The sequence below is a fragment of the Hordeum vulgare genome, chromosome 6H, assembly GCF_904849725.1.
Source record: "Hordeum vulgare subsp. vulgare chromosome 6H, MorexV3_pseudomolecules_assembly, whole genome shotgun sequence".
In the NCBI taxonomy this organism is placed as follows: Eukaryota; Viridiplantae; Streptophyta; class Magnoliopsida; order Poales; family Poaceae; genus Hordeum; species Hordeum vulgare.
In genome coordinates this window covers 129,400,824-129,425,439 of record NC_058523.1, presented here as the reverse complement: position 1 = coordinate 129,425,439, position 24,616 = coordinate 129,400,824, and the positions used below count along the sequence as shown (strand labels likewise).

The 24,616-nt window shown below is 43.0% G+C and overlaps 1 protein-coding gene across 2 annotated transcripts; it reads left to right on the top strand.

The window, feature by feature from the left end:
• Window positions 1-9,611: 9,611 nt before the first annotated feature.
• Window positions 9,612-11,868, top strand: LOC123403557 (trihelix transcription factor ASR3). Of its 2 annotated transcripts, none has more exons than XM_045097485.1 (2): window positions 9,612-10,575; window positions 11,426-11,868. In XM_045097485.1, exons 1-2 carry the CDS (start codon window positions 9,621-9,623, stop codon window positions 11,719-11,721), a joined length of 1,251 nt encoding a protein of 416 aa, XP_044953420.1. In that variant the 5' UTR covers window positions 9,612-9,620; the 3' UTR covers window positions 11,722-11,868. The 2 variants fall into 2 exon arrangements, with proteins under 2 accessions (XP_044953420.1, XP_044953419.1); XM_045097484.1 differs by having other exon boundaries at window positions 11,423-11,868.
• Window positions 11,869-24,616: the final 12,748 nt, after the last annotated feature.

Below are 24,616 nucleotides of genomic sequence, written 5' to 3'. Positions count from 1 at the left end.
TCCATCAAGGGTAAAAAGATGGGGTTTTCATCATTGGTTTGAGATTACCCCTCTACATCATGTCATCTTGCTTAAGGAGTTACTCTGTTCATCATGAACTCAATACACTAGATGCATGCTGGATAGCGGTCGATATGTGGAGTAATAGTAGTAGATGCAGAAAGTATCGGTCTACTTGTCTCGGACGTGATGCCTATATGTATGATCATTGCCTTAGATATCGTCATGACTTTGCGCGGTTCTATCAATTGCTCGACAGTAATTTGTTCACCCACCGTGATATTTGCTATTTTGAGAGAAGCCTCTAGTGAACACTATGGCCCCGGCCTTACACTTTTGACTTGGTCGTACAATGTTTGCTCGCTTTAATGTCATCCTCCATTATGCATACTTAAAGTTGAAGATGATAGGACAAAAGGGTGTTATTACCATCAATGGTAACAGTGAGCAATCTCTCCGAACCTAGGAACATATTGCGGCTTTGGCAGCTCAAGTACATACCGGCAATACAACTCCAAAATCCCAGCTTAGCATTAAGGAACACAAACAAGCACGCATTCCACCATAGTTCCTGGACCTTTCTCCCGCTCACACTAAAAAGGGATATGCTGCCGACAACAAGCCCTCACCACCAACGAAATATGTGCCTCGAAGACATAATTTTGCGCTTAATATACTGTCGGGGGGATAACCCTGGGGTAGGCTCATCAAGCCTGTTCCTTCATTTCCGGCCCAAAGGACATGAATGTATACAGATTCCCAAGGCCCAAGTCTTCTGGACGGCTAGGCAGCACCTGCCGGCTAGAGGACGAGGCGGCCATGCCTCTGGCCGGCCAGGCAACCCCCACCGGCTAGAGTCGAGGCGGCTACCTATTCTGAGCCGGCCTCGTCCCGCCAGCCCGGCTAGGAATGAGGCGGCCGCACACAAGCCGGCTAGCCAAGCAGGCTAGCCGGCCGAAGATCACAAGTCACATCAGATCGTAGGTCAGGATAAGACCTTACGATTAAAGGTAGCTACGCGTCAGCAAAGGTATTGGATCGGGGCGCCCGGCAGGTACGAGCATCGGCGGCCACGCCGCTGACCTACCCCGGCTCTGATCCATCACCTAGCATAGTGTCGGACCGTCACGCTCCCACTCCATTACTGACTCAGCGTGAGGAACAGTGGAGGCGGCCGTACTACCTGCCCATGATGAATCTCGCGGGGCAACGCTTGACGTACAACGCGTGCTCAGCGTCAACCTTACGCGAGAGCCTCATTGGCCAGCCGGCGGGTCCCACTGCCAATCGAGACCTTGCAGCCGGCGAGGCCCTCAAGCGACAAGACAAGACTCTCGTGGGCCCCTGGCCAGCCGGCGAGGCTGCCAGCCGGGTCCCACACTTGTACCCTTTATCGATATTGTAGGCCGACGGGTTCGTCTATAAAACCCCCTGGTCGCCCGCCATGCAGGGGGGCCGATCATTCGACAGTCACACAACACTACACTCTCACCAACCACAGAGAGAGAGGCAGAGACGAGCCGGCTGCTCCCTTCATCCTCCTCCCAACACAGCTCCAGGAGCAACATTGTACTCTGTTCATACACAGCAAACACTCCGGCAGGATTAGGGGTATTATCTCTACGGAGAGCCCTGAACCTGGGTACATCGTGTGTCCCATGCGTGTACCAACCTCGTTCCCAGCGTCCACCTTTGTCCCTTCGGTTCTCACCGACTTTAGCCTACCTATGGCATATGTTGTGAGTATTCACCGACATATACCATGGGCAGCTATGGGGACCGATTACACGGGACCAGGTATTCGGTTCAACCAAACTATGGTCATTAGATGTCCTTGGACAACTACAGGTACCGTAAAGACCCAACTCTGTGTCAAGCTACACACACCTCGACAGCTTCTCAAGACCACCTTTGTTAAAGGTTCGGTCGCCAACTTTCCCCCATGTCAAGGAGTATTTCCTGAAGAGTGAAGGCGCAGACGTGCAGCAGGGCATCATCAGGGACATCAAGCCATCCAGAAAAAACCCTGGGTAAACCTTTCCTTTGTAAATTGTTTTTCAGCACCTATAACAATTGCTTGATTCAATTAGGATTGTACAGATACGAGTTAATCTGAAATAAAGAACACTATTTATGATTCATTAGCCATTCTACATCTTTTTTCTCCTTCTTTTCTGAGTTGTTTTTCAACACCATAACAAGGCTCTTTGATACACATATTAGATGCTAATGGCTAATTGACCGGGGCTTGGCTATAGTGGTCATCCCCAGCATCATGCCTTCACTATTTTTTATTACGTATGTGCAAAGTCTTGTATATTGTGTTATATGCATCAGTTTTGAATTATGTCTTGGGTAAATAGTTGGGTTGCCTGGCTCCTGTGTTTATGTTCCATTTGTTCAGCTAAACGTGTAAAGGGAGAACCGCTGCAATTGTACTTCCAGCTCGTGTGGTTAAGTACCTTAGCGGAGAAAGGCAAAAACTGACTATCATAATTAGCGATAACTGGTCTGCGATCTGATGACAAAAATTAAACGAAGAGCCTCTAGAGATTCACCATGCTATGCGGAGGGTTTGGAGTAATGCTAACCAAGTGATAATGGTTTTTTACACCTCGACGTAGCTGAACATCACCATTTTCAAGGGGGCTCTTCTTTCGTTCCAATAGTTAAGCTCCTGTGGTTGAGTAAAAGGATTAAGGTCACATAGTCCGATTGCCTCATTTCCTCCCGCACTACCGCCTTTGGGCGCCAAGACGTTGGGTAAGGGTAACAGTGCGGGAGCCGAAAACACCCCCAATAGCATATGTCGAGGGGCTAAAGCCGACGACTGGAAACTTTCAAGTTAAAACGACCGCACATGAGTCAAAATTAGAAACAACATAAGACATGGTATACCATGCAAAGCAATATAGCGTTGTATCATAGAGAAATTGAACAACCCATACAATATATTGTTTTCAATAAATGATTACATCCTTGGGGCACTGTGCTTCTCTCGCTCGAGCACCTTCCATAACGTTGTCAAAGTATCGCTCCGGGCGCCTTTGTTCCTTTCGAGGCGGCACAGACGCGGAGGCCATCTTGGTGGGTTCCACTTTCGTCCAGTGCATCATGGTCCTTGCAAAGGCTATCCGAGATCCCTCTATGCAGACGAAATGCTTCATGATGTCAATCTGAGGCACAACAACAATCAATTTCTGTCCCACACCAAAATAGATGCTTGGCAGCGGCTCTGTTGGCCATAACCTCACACACAGATCCTTCATTGCCGGCTCCGCCATCCTGTGCAGCTCCATCAACTGTTTCAGTTGATCGGAGACAAGGAGAGGTTGCTCTGGAGTTTGGAATTGCACCCAAAACAACCTTTGCTCGACAACCCCTTCTTGGGATTCATAATGCCTTGCGGCATGAGCCGCACTCTTTTGAAAATATCCACAAACACACCTGGAGAATGCCATACTCGAGTAAGAATGCAAATATTTTCTGCCAAAAATACATTCCGTAAATATCTATTACCATCTGCAATCTGTTTGATCTGGTGGATCTCCTTTTGATGACTATGTGCCTTCTTCCGTGCATCTTAAAGTGCAGTGGTCACAGAGGACAGCTCGGAAGATATTTCTTTATTTTTCTGCTCAAGGACCTCACATTTTGTGACGCATCCTTGAGCTCATGTTGTACCTCAGTGACCCTGGCCTCGTGCTTGTCACTAACACACCTCATCGTCAACAGTTCGGCAGTCGTTTGTTCAACCGACGCCTTCTGTTCATCGGTCTCTTGCTTCACTTTACCCAGCTCAGCTTTGAGCCTCTCGACCTTCGCGGCAGCAACTATAGTGGTCATGCAAACAATTCGCATTTAAGGGAACAAATAAGAGCTCCTCACTTTTTAAGTGAAAATTAAAAGTTAAATAGTCTAGTTCGGACTTACCTTGTGTGTAATCAAACTGCTTGTTTAGCAGGCCGAGCTCTTCTTCGGAGCTCTTCAGCTTCCGGTCCATTTCAGCCAACTCTACATAGTTGGGGGCTGCTGTTGATGATGAGGCCTCCAGAAATACGTGTTAGACTCTCATGTTATCAGAATTTTTGAAATCCTATGCTAGGTTCTTTTCGTGATCCTACCAGAGTCTTGGGGGCTAAGATCAACTTTTTATAATTATATGGGTATGTTTTCCGCACTACTTTGACCTCGGCATGAGTTTTTCAAACCCACATAAGGCTCGGGGGCTACCGAATGTAGGGATTGGTCATAAACCAATTAAAAGCACAATTACTTTGAAAAAAAGATTATGGTTTACCTTGAAGCCTGTGAGCAGACCGTCGAAAGACTCTTTCAATCAATTGTCAATGGATTGAATGCTTTTTAGAATCGCACTCAGAAGAGTGTGGTGTTCTTCAGGAAGGGAAGGCTCATTTAGACCCTCCTCCACCATGGACGACCACCCGGATTGAGGCCGTTCTATGATGAGTGCCGCTGGGTGCGGCATTGCAGTTTCCCTTTATGGAGAAACCATTGTAGATGGTTCCGGAGGTTGAGAGGCCTCCAGAATTATCTTTGGAGAAGACCTGGAGTGTCCGGGCCCTCCTTCTTTGCTTGCGAGGAGGGATTCATCCTCCTGGTCTTCGGCGGCTGAGGTGTTAGCCTCGACCATTATGTCATCACCCCCGACCCTGGTTTCCAGTTATGGGGGGTTCTCTAGAGACACCACCAACCCGACCTCTTCGATGGTTGGGGGAGGCGTGTTGTGTGACGCGGTTCCGCTAGCGCTTTCTGCCAGATTGGACGGCAACGAGCCCCCCTCCGAGATTTGATCGGTGGGGAAATCATGCCGCGGGCTGTAGTACAGAAAACAGGCTCAACTGTTAATACCAAAATATTAAAACTACAAGATGTTTGGGTTATCGGATCCATACCTGTACGCTAGGGGATTTACCATGAGGGTCCTTCTATGGACTACTTCGTACTCCTTGGATTCCTCGTTGGAGTCTGGAACATCATCAAACAAGGCCACTAGGGCCCTTCATTGCCTCTTCGGAGCAGAGGGAGCTGGATCTCCCTCGGTGTCTTCGTATGCCTTTCTCTTCTTGGGGTGGGAGGAGCCGCTCTCCTCCCCATCTTCTTCCTCTTCTCCCTCCAAATGAGAGGGGGCAAGGGTGTCTTCGGACTTGGGGTCTGGAGATCCCTTCGATCGAATACCCTCTCGGACCTGCCTCTTTTCCTTCTTCTTTTCTTCCTTCTCATTTGGGGCCGTGTACGGCTTCTTGACTAGCATGGTGGTCAATAAGGCCGTCCCGGGTTCCTCGGGCAAGGGCGCCAAATAGTTAATCTGCTGGCACTTCTTTAGCCAGATCTGCGAAGTGGAAAAAAAGAGAATTGAGAACCTTGTTAAAAGGGGGAAACTAAATGTGTGATAAAATCTTACCGGCCCAGGGGGTTAGTAACGTTGATGCTGATGTCCTCCTCTTTGGTCGGTCAAGTTTTTTGTGGCTTGAATAGCACCTTCCACAATTTTTTGTGGGTAGTGTAGAAGAAGCTCTCCACAATGGCCGAATCGCCCGGAGTGTAATCCCACATCGGAGTAGATCGATGTTGACCGGGAGGATGCAAAGATCCAGCATGACTTGGATGACATTGGTCAGCTCTATTTTCTTCTCTAGCAACATGCAGACGCACTTCTTCAGTGCCTTTACCTCTGCAGCCTCCCCCCAATCTAGGGATTTCTCCGTCGAGGACACTAGTCAGACAAGAGGGCCGGATCTGAATGCAGGGGAGCAGCCCTTTCAGCGTCGCATGGCTCGGTGATATAGAACCCCTTTTTTTGCCACACTTTGGCGATGTCGATGAAGGTACCTTTGGGGCATTGCACTAGGGGGAGCTTGCTGATCATTGCTCCCCCGCAGTCAGCCTATTCGCCGTTGACAACTGTGGGCTTGACATTGAGGACTTTTAACCATAGGCCTAAGTGGGGGTGGACGTTCAGAAAGGCCTCACAAACTACGATGAAAGCAGAGATGTGCAAGAAAGAATTTGGGGGAGGTCATGGAAGTCTAACCCGTAGTAGAACATTACACCCTTAACAAAGGGGTGGAGAGGGAAACTAAGGCCCCGAAGAAAATGGGGGGCAAAGACTAACCTTTCGCCCTCTTTGGGCATAGGTATGACCTGGTCTTTCTCTGGGACACTCTGGACGATGTTCGACGAAAAATAGTCGGTTATCTTCAACTCTTGGATGCCCTCCTCGGTGACGCAGGAGACCTCTCACTTGCCTTTCGAGACCGAGCTATCCATGACCGAACTGGAAATGGTTCAAAGTTGGGAGAAAGGGGGAGCTTGAAGGTTGGAGCTTTGAGGGTTGAGAATGGAGACGGTGATGTGATATCTGGAATGTGTAAGGAGGTTGTGATGACGGTTTTCCATTTATAAATTGCTGAAATACCAAGAGCCCCACTACTGCGTCATGAGCTTCGCCATTTCCTGATAAAATCATGCGGTTATTGGCACGTGGGATGACCCAAATCATAAACCATATCCCTGGAAAAGAGGGACACGATCTTCGTAATGGGACGTGTCAGTAAAGACTATCTCGAACCGTGTTTTTGTAATGGGTCATTAGCCTTGACCAGCCGCGACCTTTCGTTAGAGAGGGTACCAGGCAAACACTATTCACGGTCGAACAGTTGGCTTGGAGGTTAAATTATATATATATAAATCGGCTAAAGGTAAGAAAGGGGGGAAGTCGCCTCGCAAGCTGAAAACTTTGGACACATAAAACAACTTGAGATCAAGACTACGGCATTGGAGGCCAGTTCGGGGGCTACCGAGGAAGTCCGAGACTAAGGAGTCCTCGGGTTGCTTACCTATTTCCATGGGCCGGACTCCTCGGTCGTTCTATCATCATTATTGGACTCCAGATAAATAAAGTAATGTTTTATTTAAGATGGACTCTTCCGAAGACTTGGCATGTACTCCATGGTCACGTAGTGATCGACATGTTCCCTCCTTGATTTATAACCGACTCGTGTAACCCTAGGACCCCTGGTATCTATATAAACCAGAGGTCTTTAGTTCGTAGGACAGATTAAGCTCATTACTCCTAGGGTTTAGACCACTACATACGATCTCGAGGTAGATCAACTGTGTATTCGGTACTCCACCATCAAAATAAACAAGAGCAGGACGTAGGGTTTTACCTCCATTGAGAGGGCCCGAACCTAGGTAAACATTGTCTCCTTTGTCTCATGTTATCCATTGATCCAAGATCCACAGTTCAGACCCCCTACCCAAGTTGTGCCGGTTTTGACACCGACTGCTGGGCTACGACGTGGATGATGTCGTTAACTAGGACGAGACAGTTGGTTGGGCAAACGGGGATGACGTTTCCCGGCTCCTCCTTCAGCCGGACAATGGGTGTGCCTCCCATGCACCTACTAGATCCGCTGCCGCTCGGAGGAGGAGCTAATCGGTGCCACAACTAGTGTGACGCATGGAGAGTTTTCCACACAGTTGCGCGACGTCTGCGACAGGAGTTCCGCTCCCCCGCCGCGTCTAGCTAGTTGGCTAAGAGCAAGTATAATAAGGTATAGTCAGCACGCTGTAAGGATTAAAGTATTATATTTTTGCTGAGTTGGATGAGAGAGAAGAGGAGAGAGAAGGGAAGCGGGTTGTAGATTAACAGTCGGCTATAGACGGGCTCCAAGAAACATTGTGAGGATGTAAGGTGGGTTATGTATTAATAAAGTAATACTTCTTAGCAACTTATTAATATACATGTTAATTGTTAGGTCGACTATATATGACATGGCAACTCCTTATAGCCAGCAGTTGGCTCGAAAAAGCACAGCGGCACCCGGGCTCCATTGAGGCAGTTATTTTTTTTACCAAAATACTATTTCCACACACTAAAAAAACTAAAAAAAGTATATACATAGATACGTATTTGTAATATACGCGTATAATTTTTCACTAATATTTATGCTCAGATGTAGCGTATACAAAAAAGACAAATACACAGATTAAAATGGGCCTTATTTTTGTTGTATTTGGACCAGATTTTTATCTTTTTTATGTAGCAGACAAACAACTGAACTACTTGATGAAACTTTTTGCATACTTAACTACCATGTATATGTATTTGTATAAAAAAATGATTTTTTTAAAAGCTTTTAAACATATATTATTTTTTCTGACATACCGGGCTTACTAGAGTCCGGTCTCTGCAACGCCATTCTCGCAGTTGGCTATACTATTAACCATGCTCTAAGCTCCGACACGATGGCATTAAAAAGGAGGAGAAGTGGCGCCGTGTAGGAGATGGGAGTGGGGGCGAGGATTCAAAGGATGGGCTTTTATAGCGGGGGATGAAGTCGTGTGGCTATCCAAACGATATCCTTGAGAACTGGAAAGCGGTGACCGTCATTAATGGCTTGGTGGTTACCGATCGCGTCATCCCACTCACGGTGATTAATCGGTACATGCTGATGTGTGTATGGGCGGTTCTGCGCTTCAAAAATCGAGTGACGCGGGAAGAAAGAAGTTAAAACTCCCCTCCCCTCCTGTTGTTGGCTAGTTTATTGAGCGAGCTCTATATTGACCTCCCTACCGTCTAAATATGGAAGCTAGGGGCCATTTATGAAGCAACCTTCATAATTTATGTCGATCTATATCTGACTTTGTTGGAGTGGTCGTCACAAAAAAAGACTTTGCTAGAGTGATATTTGGACCTAAAATCATCACACTCACAATTATTGTGGGACTTGCTAGAGTTGATTTTTTTGTTAAAAAGACCACCTAATGAGTGAAATTGTTAGAAAGGACCATCTCCGGATAATATTGGCACAATAGACCAGCTAGGTCATAGCGGTAGGTGCGTCAGCCGACACGGGCCATGGTGGCAGGGCCTGCCGCCACTCAAAACGGCGGCAACCTTTGTTGCATAGTATTTCGGCTGCAAAAACAGAACGGGTGGGCAAACTGGCACCTGCCACCACGCTCCATGACGGCAGCCCATATAAACAATCAGAGTGTATGTATTGCGTTGATGACCTTGTGCTCACACTTGTACTTGCATGCATATATGGGCCACACTCTGTATACCATGCAAACGACCACTCGAATTGATGTTGCTCACAGTTGCACTGTAGTCATATGCTTATCTCTTGCATGCATGAAGATTGAGTAAAATAAACACACGAACTAGTCATAAACACGGAAATGATGGTTCAATCGCGCGAAGGAGCAACACAAACTGCCGCAAGATAACATGGCGGTAGGGCCCACCGGATCGGCGTCGTTCCGTTTCAAACACGGGTAGCGTCTGAAATCCTGTGCAGCAAAGGCGTCCACCTCCGCATATGGTGATAGGTGGCATCTATCAGCGTACCGCTACGGTTGAGTTGGTCTTTTCTATTATTTTGATCTAGAGATGGTCCTTTGTAGCAATTCCACTTGTTAGTTTGTCCTTTTGATACCCTACAGTTCAGTTGATCTTTTCTATCATTTTGATCTAGAGATGGTCCTTTGTAGCAATTCCAGTCGTCAGTTTGTCCTTTTGATAAAAATTCACTAGAGTTGCTTAGTCTAGTTTTGGCATTTTTTTTTTCTTGTGTACAAGCTAGTCAATGAATAAGCTGACTCGCTCGAAGCCTCCGTGCCGCACTGAGCCACTGACCGGACTCACTCTGTCACTCAGCTCTCGCCTCCCCCAAGCTCCAACAGCCTCCGCCTCCGCCTCCGCCTCCATGGATCCCCGCGGCGCCGACATCCCGTGCATCGTCCAAGCCCTACCCTCCGTCGATCCCAGCGTGACCGCCTCTGACTCGCCCTGCATCGTCCAGGCCCTAGCGGCGTCCCCTTCCAAACCCCAGGCCCTCACGCCTGCGGCCAGAGACCAGCCGCCGCCCGCCTTCAAATCCTCCAGGCCCCCGAGCCCCCGCCGCACGCGCTCCGGCCGCGCGCCCGAGTGGACTGCCGCCGAGACCCTCGCGCTCGTTGCCGCGGTCGCCGCCGTGGAAGACGACGGCTGGGCCCGCTCCGTCTCCGCCTTCCAGAAGTGGGCCATCGTCGCGGAGAACATCGCTTTCTCCGATGCCGGAGGGGCGCCCTCGAGGCGCAGGGGGAGGGCGGCTGGCGAGTGCAAGCGGAAGTGGGAGGCGCTCGAGGCGGAGTACGGGGCGGTGCGGCACTGGGAGGCGCGGACCGGGGGGAAGTACTGGCGCATGGGTGCCGCGGCCAGAAGGAAGGCCGGGCTCCCAGCGGAGTTCGACGCCGAGGTGTATGGCATCATGGACGCTCTGATCCGGGTCGATGAGGCGCTCCTTGGCGGCGCCGGGGGAGGAGGGGGCGACGAGGTCTTGGCCAGTGCTAATGGTGACGGGGGCGGTGGTGGTGATACTGCTGAGGTGGGAGAGGAAGAGGGTGGCGGCGGTGGTGGTGATACTGCTGAGGTGGGAGAGGAAGAGGGTGGCGATGCTGGGGTTGAAGAAGAGGAGGAGGATAGTGCCGCGGAGGATGGTGACCGGAGTGAGGAGGAGATGCAGGTTGACGGTGGAAATGCGAATGCTTCTGATGATTTGGGTACAATTCTCCTCTCAATTTTTCTTTGCATGTTCACACACCTGACTTGATTAGCATGTGAGTATGAACCGGCTAGATGTTTTCAGTTGGGTGATCGTGTGCTCTGATTATGATATGTTGGAGATACTTAATGGTTTAGTAGTAAAGCTTGCAGCGTATGCCATATATTATTGCAACTTGACTATGTCAGTATTTGGTAGGAATGATTTGGCCAGTGGAGTACTATGCATCTGTACATGGATCCATTAACCAAATGTAAGAGCTGCAGTGAAGGTGATCTATAGGTGATGGATGCAAAAATGCCAGCACCAGAGTATTGGGGAACACATGCCTGTAGCCTGCTGTTCAGAGGAGGCTTATATTTTGTTTTCCTTTTTTTGGTGATATGGTAGAATTATGTTGCTTTCTTGCCGTGTCCAAACTCAGTGCCTGTTCTTCATGCTTGGATGGGCTCACATATCAGGGATTTTGTCATCATGACAATCCACAATCCTATTGTTGTTACTCCGAGTCTGTAGGTTTTCACATATTACCTGGTTTGTCGAGCGGAAAAGCTGTGCCAAGGGTGTAAGAGGAATGTGAGGCCGTTTGATTGAGATCTGATCCAAAGGCGAATGGATCCCCGCCACCAATTAACAACTAGGAGTACAGATCCGTGTGTTGGTACACAAGACAACTAATAAAATTGTCTTGTGTAGGTAACGTAGATGGATTTGTATTAGTTGCAGCCCATTTTCTCCAAACATTGTGTCTTTTCATTGCATACCATGTACTACCAGTTAATGTTTTTTGATTCATCTTACATTTGATCGCGGCTAACTTCATGCCTCTGTGCTCTTTTGTCTAGAAGGGTGTGAGATGGAGACTGACAACGAGCCAAAGAAAAGCCAAGCCGACGCATGGGAGTTGGCCAACAAGCTAAGCGAGAACGCGGAACATATTCATATGATACTAAGCGGAGAGGCTGATGAAGATGGTGGCCACCACAATGCTCCTGCCTATGCGGTCTCACCTGATGCAATGGAGACCACTCGGCAGAAAGCCGACGAGCTGATCAAATCGCTTGGTGGGCTCGTGAGCTACTTGAACCAGTTCACCGACCTGGTCAAGGAGAACGGGATCGAGGATGTCGTCAGCGTGAACTGACCGATGGTAGGCGGGTTTCCTTTGAACCTTGAAGGGTCAACCATGCAGCCTGATCGTCCGTCTCTGTCCCTCTCCATGCTCTCTTTCTCTCTGTAAATACGAGGGCGATGTAGGATGCTTCTAATCAAATGATGTAAGTTTGTGGCAGACACTGTATGTGCGTTGGGGCTGCTGTTTCTGTGTGATTTCTCATCAAGTTAGTTCAGGGTAGAAAGGATTCAATGATGCTCATATCCAACATTAACTTTACTCAATGCTTAAGAATGGCAATACTGCTCTCAGGCCTGGTGCTTTTAGTAAGAGGGTGATGACCCAAATAAAAGAAAATAACATGAAAGTAAATAACATAAAAATAAATAGAAAGACCCTTCGTAGAAGAGCTCAATGTTTAAAATAGAGATGAAACTATAATTTTGGGTGGTGTGCTTTTTCCGTGAGAGTTTTTGATATCTTCCATGTTGAACGCATTATTGGTTGTTCTCAAGCAAAAATATAAAGTTTACTCCTTTTCACTATCCATACACAAACCATGACACACGGTCAGTCATGGGTGTCTGCCAACATATCAACTGTTCCAAGAGTTCTGTTTGATTTATTTTGATTATGAAGGATTGGGCATCCTTTTTATCCGCCTTTCTCGTGCAATGACACACAAATAAACGTCCATCTCGAGAATATCCAATTTAGCATGAAAGATAGCGACCGCCCTATCGCTCCATGAGCTTTACAAGTATATAAAATGGATGTTTATTTGAATGTTTAGAGGTGGCATGTGCAAATGTACTTAGAATGGCATAGTAATACCGTATATAGGTGGGTATGGTGTACTCATGTGGAACAATTTGGGTTTAGGAGTTTGGGTGCACAAGAGTATTCCCGTTTAGTACAGGTGAATGATAGCAATAGATTAAGAAGCGACCAGCTAGAGAGCGAAAATGGCCGTAATCATGCATTGCAAATAATTAACATTAAACATTAGCATGAATAGGATATGAATACTGAATTTAGAAGTCATCAAATCTGCATTGGTTTTGAATCAACTACATGTTTGCACATGAGCCAAGTCAAGTCGCTCGAATTACTCAGAGGGAAATAACATACTACCATATTACATCATAACCGTTTTAATGCATGTTGACACATAAGATAAATCATTATCCACTTCTAACCATTTAAGGATGGCATGAGCAACTATAATCTCCAATTGTCATCATAAACATGTTTGCTCATGATATACTGAATCAAGATCGGAAGAGCTAAACAAATTTACAAAAACAGAGAACGAGAAGAGTTCATATTGGTTTCCTTTACCACGATCACTTCATCAAATATCGTTATTATTGCCTTTCACTTGCACAATCGAATGATGTGATAATAATAATAGTGCAAGTGTGTCATGGACTAAGCTAGAATCTGCGAAACAGTTTATGCAAAGGAAAAGACAAGGTAATATTGGCTCTTTATTAGATTAACACCAATGCATATAAGAACTACTCAACATTTTCATCGCAGTCTTCTGCTTTCAATGACTCAACAAAATAAAATAAATTCATACACACTGAAATATTTTTGGGTTCTTTGTTTTTTGAGTAAGAAGCAAATAAACAAAGAGAAAACAAGGGCAACAAAAATTATTTACACGGGAAAGCTCCCAACATGCAAATGAAACTTTTTTATGTTTTCTTTTAATTCTACAACTAATTAAACAAGAAAGAAAAATCGAAAACAAGCAAGAAACATTTTGGGTTTGCTAAGTTTTTTAAACACACAAGAAGAAAGCGAAAAATAAAGCTAGCATGGATTTACAATGAAAAAGGATGAACATTGACAATTGATATGAAATGTGTGGAAATGAATGTAATGTCGGTGAGAAATACGTACTCCTCCAAGCTTAGGATTTAAGCCTAGCTAGATAATCACCACTGAAAATAGCCATCCGGTTGAGGGAAGTAATTGGGCTGAGGCACTTGAGCGTCCATGCGTGGGAAGCGGCCTCCACCTCAGCCAACTCATTTGGGTAGTTGATTATATCTGATGGCATGACGGTGTATCCACTCCTGGCATGATAATCAAACAAAGAAGGTGCACACAACAAAATAACATCACGAGTATTCTCGTTGTATACTAGATTATAATGAATGTGGTGGGTAGGCTTGGGCTCATCGATGAACTGGTGATCGAACATAGGCTGATGATGAAGTTAAGTCTTGGACAACAAATAATTAGTGGGGCGTATGTCGATATTAAAATGCTTTGCTAAGTGAGCGGCATAAATACCACCATGAATTTTGCCTTTGGTACGGTTAACATGCAAGCGGCGTGCGACAATAGCTCCTAAGCTGTAAGTGTTATCACCACTGAGTGCGTGACGCATAAGGGCAAGGGTGGGGGCACTAAGACGGCCACCCTGACTCATAGGAGTTAAACATTTTCCTATGAATAGGGAAAATTAGTGCAGAGAGGGAAAATGTAAAGTGGTGGCCCGGGCGTTTGACACGCCCCTACTTTCTCCCACACTTAAAGTAAGGAGGAATGCCTCAAACTCCTCCGGTTTAGGCTCACGGATTCCTCTGTCATAGGGAATCAAGCATATTTCACAGAAATTAGAGAGTGGTAATTCATAATGTTATGCATATAAATCAAAATGCACACATGGGATCATTGGGCCAATTTATGAACTAGAAGTTCTACACAACAGAATTTGTAAAGAGATACTATTGATCACACTCATCTGCGATGAAGTTGATCAGCCCGACATTTGCACTCAATTGCATAAACTCTTGGTGGAAACCCGCTTCACTCGTGAAAGGTGTATGTGGCCATTCACACGGCCTAAACTGTACGTTGCGAAAGAGGTTGATGTCTTGGTCTTGAGTCTTCCCAACATATCCTTTGGACCTCCTGTTTGAAGAACCCCTCCTAAGAAATTTCATCTTCGTATAAGCAAATTTCTGAAATTTTTGGACCACAAAATTACGTCAACAAAACTTTGTAAATTTGATAATGACTACTCAATTAGATGCTTAGAGGTCATATCAAGCTTTCACACTACTTGGAACTCAAAGATTTTAACATGCAAACTCATTTTCAGTAGCACCAAGTGTAACAAAATATGCAAAATATAAACCACTAGAAAACTAATTGGAGGAATGGGAGAGTCACATACCAAGGAACAATCCCTCAAGAAAGTTTTGGAAACGAAGTTCCGAGCAAAGAGATCGAAAATATCAGGTTGAGTAGCAAGAACACGAGAGAGAGAGAGAGTGTGTATGGATTTTCGCTCGAGGTAAGGGATGACATGGGATGCATGGATAAGGGAGGGGGTCCGTGGGCCCCACATGCGTGCCGAGAGGGGGTGGGCGCGCCGTGTTGGCCTGTAGCCCACAGGTGCACCTTCGTGATGTCTTTTCAACACCATTTTTTTTAAACATTCAAGAAAATTCCATGTCAAAATTTTATGACATTCTCAGAAATTTAATTTTTGGGTCATGCATGGGAAACTCAGAAAAATGATAATCATGGTATTCTATTTTACTTAACTAAGAATGAACCAAAAGTAAACTAAGGATACAAAGAGTTGTGCTTACTAAATTCATCAAGCACATATCTTTCAAAAAGGATACATTAATAAGGTTAATCAAGCCTTATTAATAACCGTTTGCGATTGACATAAAACCGAAGAATTTTCGTATAACACTAAGTTACCTTAATGGGTATTTGCACATCCCCAACAATAAGAATATCATACTTTTTCTTGGCAGTAGGAAGAGGGAATTTGAACCCTCCAATAGTGATTGTGGCAATTCGCTCAATGACGTTAATATTGTTCACCGAAGCTTGTTTCTTCGAAAAATACACATGTGTTGTTTGCCATTGACATGAAAAATAACATTTATTTTGTTGCAATAATTAACAGACCCTGGAGTATTTAAAAATGGTCTAGAAAGGATAATCGACATGTTGTCGTCCTTGGGCATATCAAGAATAACAAAGTGTGTTAAGATATTAACATTTGCAACCACAACAGGATCTTCCTCACAAATCCCAATAGGTATAGCAGTGGATTTATCAGCCATTTGCAAATATATCTCAGTGGGTGTAAGCTTATGCAAATCAAGTATTTTATATAAAGAGAAAGGTATAACACTAACACCGGCTCCTAAATCACATAAATCAGTTTTAACATAACTTTGTTTAATGGAGCAAGGTATAATGGGTATACCCGGTTCTCCCAACTTCTTAGGGACTCCACCATCAAAAGAATAATTAGAAAACATGGTGGCTATTTATATTTCAGGTATCTTTTTTTTGTTGGCAATAATGTCCCTCATATACTTAGCATATGGAGGCATCTTCAATATATCAGTCAAGCGAGTGCGCAAAAAGACCGGTCCAATCATTTCAATGAAGCGTTCAAACTCCTCATCGTCCTTACTCTTGGAAGGCTTACGAGGGAATGGCATGGCTTTTTGAACCCATGGTTCTCTTTCCTTACCATGTTTTCTAGCAACAAAGTTTTTCTTCTCATAATGTTTAATTTTAGGATGTGGGTTATCAAGACCTTCTGTGGGTTCTATTTCCACATCATTTTCAGGTTCTTTATTATTATATGGTTCAGCATCTACGTGAACATCATTGTTATCATTATTATTCTCATTATCACTAGGTGCATGTTCAGTACCAGATTGTGTCTCAACATCTGAAATAGAAACATCATTTTGTTTCTCAACATGTTTTTGTATAATAGGTTCACTAGAAGCATGCAAAGTCCTATCATTTTTCTTTTTCTTTTTTATCTTTAGTTGAACTAGGTGCATCTCCATTAATTCTCTGGGAATCTTGTTCTACTCTTTTAGGATGACCTATAGGATAAAGAGGTTCCTGAGTCATATTGCCTCCTCTAGTCATTACTCTAACAACATGGTCATTCATGTTTTCATTCAATTCAGAAAGCAAGTCATTTTGTGACTTAGCAACTTAGTCTAGTTGAGTATGAACCATGAAGCATGTTTACCTAGACCTTTAACATCAATAAAAATTCTAAACATCAAGTCACTCAAGCGATCTATCATCATAGCATAACATTGTAGTTGATATTTAACATAATTATTAATGTGCTCCTGCTTGACAACGTAATTATGAAATTCATCCATGCATTGACTAGGAGTTTTGGTATAAGGTATATCGCGATCATCAAATCTACGGAGAGAAATTACCTCTACTACATGTGTCGGGGTATCAAGTCCATGTATTTCTTCAATGTGTGATAAATTCTTGATGTCTTTAGATTTAATACCTTTCGCTTTCATAGATCTCATGGCTTCTTGCATATCTTCTGTACTGAGGAATAAATACCTCTCTTCTTTTGAATAGGTTCTCGTGGTGGTTGAGGAAGTGTCCAATTATTAGCATTGCAATATATTATTCAATAATTCCTCAGCTTTTCCAACAATTCATTCCTTGAAAACACAACCACCACAACTATCTAGGTAGTCTCGAGAAGTATCGATTAGTTCATAATAAAAGATATCAAGTATTTTATTTTTCTTAAGAGGATGCTCAAGCAAAGCTCTTAGTAGATGGATAAGTCTCCCCCAATCTTGAGGGAGATTCTCTTCTTCAATTTGCACAAAGTCAAATATTTCCTGTAAGGCAGCTTGTTTCTTTTGAGCAGAAAAATACTTTTAGAGAAATAATATATCATATCGTGGGGCTATGCACACAACTAGAAGCAAGAGTGAGGAACCACTCCTTAACTTTGCTTCTTAGCGAAAAAGGAAAACAAATCTTAATGATAAAATAGTAGCGCATTTTTTCCTCATGAGTAAAGAAAGTGGCAATATCATTCAATTTAGTGAGGTGTCCCACAATAGTTTCAGTTTCATAACCATGGAAAGGATTAGATTCTACTATAGTGATTAACTCAGGATGAATAGAGGATTCATAATCCTTATCAGTAACACATATATGAGAAGTAGCAAATTTAAGATTGTGTTTCATTTTCTCCATCATAGATTTCTCTTTCCGTTTGCATAGTAGTTTCTTCAAATCTTCATTTGCATAGTAGTTTCTTCAAATATTCTCTATCATTACTAGCAAGAAAGTCTTTAGCTATCTCCCCATCCATAACATAACGCTCAGGTACATCACGCAATTCATATCTATTAGGAGAGCTAGGCATAATAGGTGATTCAAAATCTTCACGAGTTTCAACAATTTCAAGTTCTCTAGCTTTAGCCATATGAGCATCAAGTAATTCATTCAATGTCACAGTTTCACTTTCATCTAGTATAGCAGTAGTATCATCATTAATTTCGGAAGTAGCATCATCAAGCCATTGCAACATATCAGAACGAGCAGCAAGTGGTGGTGTCATAAGCTGATTCAAAACAGTAAGTGAATCAAAAACGAAGCTAGATGTCACTTCCTTACCTCCCATCATCTTAGAGGGTATGATCTTAGTTCTAGTATCTTTCAGATTCTTCATAGTGGCAATTGGGTATCCTTAAGTGAACACAGTAAATAGAGCTATGCTCCCCGGCAAGAGTGCCAGAAAATAGTCTTGATAACCAACAATTATAGGGGATCACAATAGTCTTCACAGGTAGTATTAGACCCTGATTTATTGGTTCAACACAAGGGAGCCAAAGAATATTTATTGGTCTTAGTAGCTGAGTTATTAATTCAACCACACCTGGGATATGTCTCTGCAGCAAAGATTTTAGTAGCACATCAAAATAGTAGTAGTAACGGTAACAACAACAATTTTGTAGTGATTGTAATAGTAGCAACAACAATAATAACTTAGCAAGATTCAGTATATGAGAAGCGTAGGCACGTGGACCGGTGATGGATAAGGATCTAGATTAAATCAATTATGTAACACTTACACACTAGAGCGACACTAGACTAGCTCCAATTCATCGATATAATGTAGGCAAGTATTCCGAATATAGTCATACGTGCTTGCGATAAGAACTTGCATGACATCGCTTATCCTACCCTCCCATGGCAGCGGGGTGCATAAGGAAACTAAGGGATATTAAGGCCTCTTTCTAATAGAGAACCGAAACAATGCATTAATGCATGGTGAATACATGAACTCCTCAAACTATGACAATAACCAGAAAGAATCCCAATTATTGTCACCTTGGGGGATGCGGATCATAACACGTAATAGGTGCACACAACTTGCAAGATATTATCTAAACACTTTCATATCCAGAGAAAACATAATAGGTTTAGATCTAAAATCGTGGCACTCGGGCCCTGATACGTTCATTTTGCATCATGTTTCGTTACTGTTATTTATAGTGTTTTTATGCATTTTTCCACTTGGTGGGTAATTCTAATGCCTTTCCTCTCATAATATGGAAGGTTTACATCAAGAGGGAGAATGACGACACATGAGATTCTGGATCTAAAAAATCTATGTCAAAGATACCTATTCTACGTATCTCCAAATGGGCTGAAACTTTACGGAGATTTATTTTGGAATAAATAAAAAAGACTGGAGAAAAGAAGTACCAATGGGGGCTACCACGCGTCCACTAGGAACCAGGGCGTGCCAGCCCCCCTAGCACGACCTGATGTCTAGTGGGCCCCTGGTCCACCACTAGCAACCATCCTCTGGTATAAATTCCCGTTTAACCTAAAAAAATTGGAGGAGGACTTTTTGGACGAAGCGCAACCGACTCAAGGCGGAACCTGGGCACCAACACTTTTGCCCTACGGCGGAGCGATTCCATCGGAGGAACTTCTCTCCCAGAGGGGGAAAACGAGGCCATCGTCATCACCAAAAACCCTCTCATCTTGGGGAGGCCAATCTTCATCAACATCTTCATCAACACCATCTCCTATCAAACCCTAGTTCATCTCTTCTGCTCAATCTTGTACCGGAACCTCGGATTGGTACCTCGGGTGTGACTAGTAGTGTTGATTACATCTTGTAATTGATGCTTTATGATTTATTTGGTGGAAGTTCATATGTTCAGATCCAATATGCTACTTAATACCTCTCTGATCATGAACATGTTTATCACTTGTGAGTAGTTACTTTTGTTCTTGAGGCCATGGGAGAAGTCATGTTGCAAGTAGACATGTCAAGTTGATATTTGTACGATATTTTGATGATATGAATGTTGTGATTCCCTTAGTGCCGTTATGTGAACGTCGACTACATAACACTTCACCATCTTTGGGCCTAATGTATGCATTGTGGAGTAGTAATTAAATGGTGGGTTGCGAGGGTGACAAAAACTTAGACCCCAGTTTATGCGCTATTCTGTAAGGGGCTGATTTGGATCCCTATGTTTAATGCTATGGTTAGAATTTATTCTTAATACTGTTCTTGTAGTTGCCGATGCTTGCGGGAGGGTTAATCATAAGTGAGAGGCTTGTTCAAGTAAGAACAGTAACCAAGCATCGGTCCACCCACATATCAAATTATCAAAGTATCGAATGTGAATTAACCCAACATGACGAAAGTGACTAGATAAAATCCCCGTGTGCCCTCAAGAACGCTTTGCCTATTATCAGAAACCGTTCTGGCCTGTCCGTTGCCACAGAAGTATCGGGATACCTTGCTGCACCTATTATTACTATTGCTACTAGTCACTTGTTATAATTATCTTGCTATCAAACAACTTGTTGCCGCTATTTCAGTGCTTGCAGAAATTACCTTACCGAAAACTGCTTGTCATTTCCTTCTGCTCCTCGTTGGGTTCAACACTCTTACTTATCGAAAGGACTATGATTGATCCCCTATATTTGTGGGTCATAAAGACTCTTTTCTGGCGTCATTGCCGGGGAGTGAAGCACCTTTTGTAAGCGTAATTTGGTAAGGGAAAATTTATACTACATGCTGAAATTTACTGTTATTTTTCACTATGGAAAGCAATCCTTTGAGGGGTTTGTTCGGGGAATCTTCACCTCCATGGGAAACTCCAAGAATTGCCCCTCAACCTGCTGAAACTACTATTTTTTTTTATTATGAAATTCCTTCGGGTATGATAGAGAAACTGCTAGCTAATCCTTCTGCAGGAGATGGAACAAAACATCCCGATATGCACCGAATCTATCTGGATGAAGTTTGTGGATCATTTAAGCTTGCAGATTTATCCGGAGAGGAAGTCAATAATAAACTTTTCCCTTTATCTTGGGGGGAGCATTGATATGGTATTGTCTATGTGATGATACATGATCTTGGAACTGAAATTGATTGGAATTGGAGTTTCACCAAAGATTCTATCCTATGCATCTTGTTCATCGTGATCGGAATTTTATTTATAATATTTGGCCTCGTGAAGGAGAAAGTATTTCTCTAGCTTGGGGGATGCTGAAGTCAATGTTATATTCATGCCCCAATCATGACCTCCCTAGAGAAATTATTATACATATGCTCGGCTTTCTCGTAATGATCAAACCATGCTCGATACTTATTGTTCTGGTTATTTTATGAACAAGACTATTGAATTCATGTGGGATATTTTGGAAAAATTAAACACAACTATGAAGATTGGGAAGTCGATGAAGGTAAAGGGTCAGGTACAAAACTTAAGTTTTATTGTTTTAAATCTTTTTTGAAAACCGATGCTTTCAATGATTTTAGCACTAAATATGGACTTGACTCTTAGATAGTAGCTTCATTCTGTGAAACCTTTGCTGCTCATGTTGATCCTAAACAGAAATTGTTTAAATATCATCCACCTATTAAAATAAAAGTGTAAGAACCAATTAAAGCTCGGGATGAAACTATCATTTACAATGTTGACCCAGTTGTGCCTACTGCTTATATTGAGAAACCACCTTTCCTTGTTAGGATAAAGGAACAAGCTAAAGCTTCCACCGTGGTTAACAGAAGTTATGTTGGAACAACCAAACCCTCTAAGAAAATCAAGGTAGAACCTAGTACTGCTATGGTTAAAGATCTCTTGGTCGATAGTATTGATGGACATGTTATTTATTTCTGTGATGAAGCTGCTAGAATTGCCAAAGTCGATACTAAAGATAAAACTAGACCCGTTTTTGGCATGCGTGTCGTCTCAATCAAAATAGGAGATCATTGCTATCATGGTTTATGTGATATGTGTGCTAATGTTAGTACTATTCCTTTAACCTTATATCAAGAAATTATGCATGAGATAGCTCCCGCTGAAATAGAAGACATAGATGCTATTATTAAACTTGCTAATAGAGACACCATCACACCACTTGGGATTGTTAGAGATGTTGAAGTATTGTGTGAAAAAGTAAAATATCATACTGATTTCCTAGTACTTGGCTCACCACAAGTTGATTTTTGTCCCATAATATTCGATAGACCCTTCTTGAACACTGTCAATGCTCAAATAGATTGCAAAAAGGAAACTATGAGTGTTAATTTTGGTGGTATGTCTCATGAGTTTCACTTCTCCAAGTTTTAGTAAGCAATCCCATGATAAAGAATTGCCTAGTAAAGATGAAGTAATTGGTATTGCTTCTATTTCCATTCCTCCTATTGACCCTTTAGAACAATATTTGCTAGACCGTGAAAATGATATGCATATGCGTGAGAGAAATGAACTAGATAATATGTTTTTTGAGCAAAAGCCTATCCTTAAACACAACTTGCCTGTTGAAACTCTAGGAGGTCCTTCTCCACCCAAAGGTGATCGTGTGTTTGAATTAAAGCAATTAACTCACACTTTGAAATATGTCTATCTTGATGAAAAGAAGATATATCCTGTTATTATCAGTGCTAACCTAATAGAGCATGAAGAAGAAAGATTGTTAAAAACTTTAAGGAAGCACCGAGCTGCCATTGGATATACTCTTGATGATCTTAAGGGCATTAGTCCTACTCTCTGTTAGCACAATAGTAATATGGAACCAGATGCTAAACCCGTTGTTGATCACCATCGAATACTGAATGCAGGTATAATTTATCCCATAGCTGATAGTAGATGGGTAAGTCCCGTTCATTGTGTTCCTAAGAAAGGTGGTATTGTTGTTGTTCCTAGTGATAAAAATAAAATCATTCCATAAAGAATTGTGACTCGCTATAGAATGGTTATTGATTTTAGAAAATTAAACAAAGCTACTAGAAAAGAGCATTATCCTTTACCTTTCATAGACCAAGTGCTAGAAAGATTATTGAAGCACCCACATTTTTTATTTCTAGATCGTTATTCTGGTTTCTCTCAAATACCTGTGCCACAACCTGATCAAGAGAAAACCACCTTTACTTGTCCTTTTGGAACCAATGCTTATAGACATATGCCTTTTGGATTATGCAATGCACCTGCTGCCTTTCGAAGATGTATGTAACATCCCAAAATTATAAATTTTGGAATGTTAATATAATTATTAGATTGATTGTTTGTTTGTTTGCTGAGTGACTGAAACTTGTGTGAAATTTGAAACTTTTCGAAACCTTTGAATGAGAGGGAATAAAATGACTTTCCCCTTCTCCGGTGAATTCAAATTCAAGCTTTTAAAAGCCAAGAGAGAAGATGAGATGACTTCTTCAATTATAAAGAATTTGAACGGAGATATTTGCATTGAATTCTTTTGCATTTCCAATACTTTTTCCTCGCACGAAAAGCCCAGAGAAAACTCTCTTGCACGCAAGAGAGAGAGCGGAGGAAAATGACACTCCAAAAGTACGGGAATTTTTGAAATGTTGGAGCGAAGAAAACCCAAAGTTCTTTTGCAAAAATAATTGCAAAAAGAAATAAAGCAATTTAGTGAATTTGTGAAAAAACATTCCTCAAGGGCCCAGAAACTATCATGACCCTGACCAGTCACCATGATTACCCGAAAATCCTGAAGGACATGATGAAGCACATTCATCTTGAAGGAGATGCAGTCTACAAAGGCTACCCATTTGTGGAAAATGGAGTGGAACTTTGGTATGTGGAACTACACCTCCACCATGTGAAAGGAGTTTGTCCTAAGACTATGGGGCGATACTTTTTCATTTCACGTGTACCACGAGCAACCTTCTTTGATGCTGTTCGTGAAGCTGCCATGGAAGCCATACGTCAGATCGGAGAAATACTTGAAGCAAGACTCTGTCATACCCAGGAATACCTGAGTGAAGTACATGCGGAAATGATGGAAATGAAGCTCAGGAACACCATGATGAAGCAAAATATGGATGATTTCAAGGAGCACCTCGAAAAGTTCGAGTGGAACTAAAGTACCTCAAAGAGAGGCAGATGAATAAAGTTGGCAGAAATGCTCGACCATACCGAACAATGTGGATGGCAACATTTGTAATAGAGTACTTTTGAATTGGTGTTTTTGAGGAGAAATTAAGGATGTAATAAAGGATTGATTATGAAATGCATATGATTTATGGAAGAAGCTATGATGGATCAGCAAACGTTTTCTTAGGAGCATACGAAAACCTGAGAGTTGTGAAGATACGATAGATGTTTCGTTCAGCTTGCAGAACCAATGGATTATCCGAATTTCGTTCATGGACAAAAGAAATTCTGCAACGCTAGTGAGGATGCCCGAGTGTTAGAATGCGAGATTCGCTAAACCTTATACAGAGAAATGATTTGGGTGCGGAATGGACTGATCACCATGACGACTTACTCTTATCATTTATCTTGCTATTCGGAATGGTAAATCTGAGAGACTTACCCATAGTGAGAGATGACGTTCTTTGAAGCTTTTGTTTAAGCCTTAGAATGGTACTATGAAAGCCCATGTACATGGCATTTGTTGTCACGCTTTGGAAATTTTACGGTGAGGATGAAACCAAGACCCCTCTCTCTACAGGATAGCCACAAATGGTAGACCACCATGAGAATCATCGATAGGTTAGTTAGAATTGATCACGAGACTGTCAGTTAAAGAAGACCCAGTAACGGAAGAAGCTTATATCAACGAGAGAGCATCACCA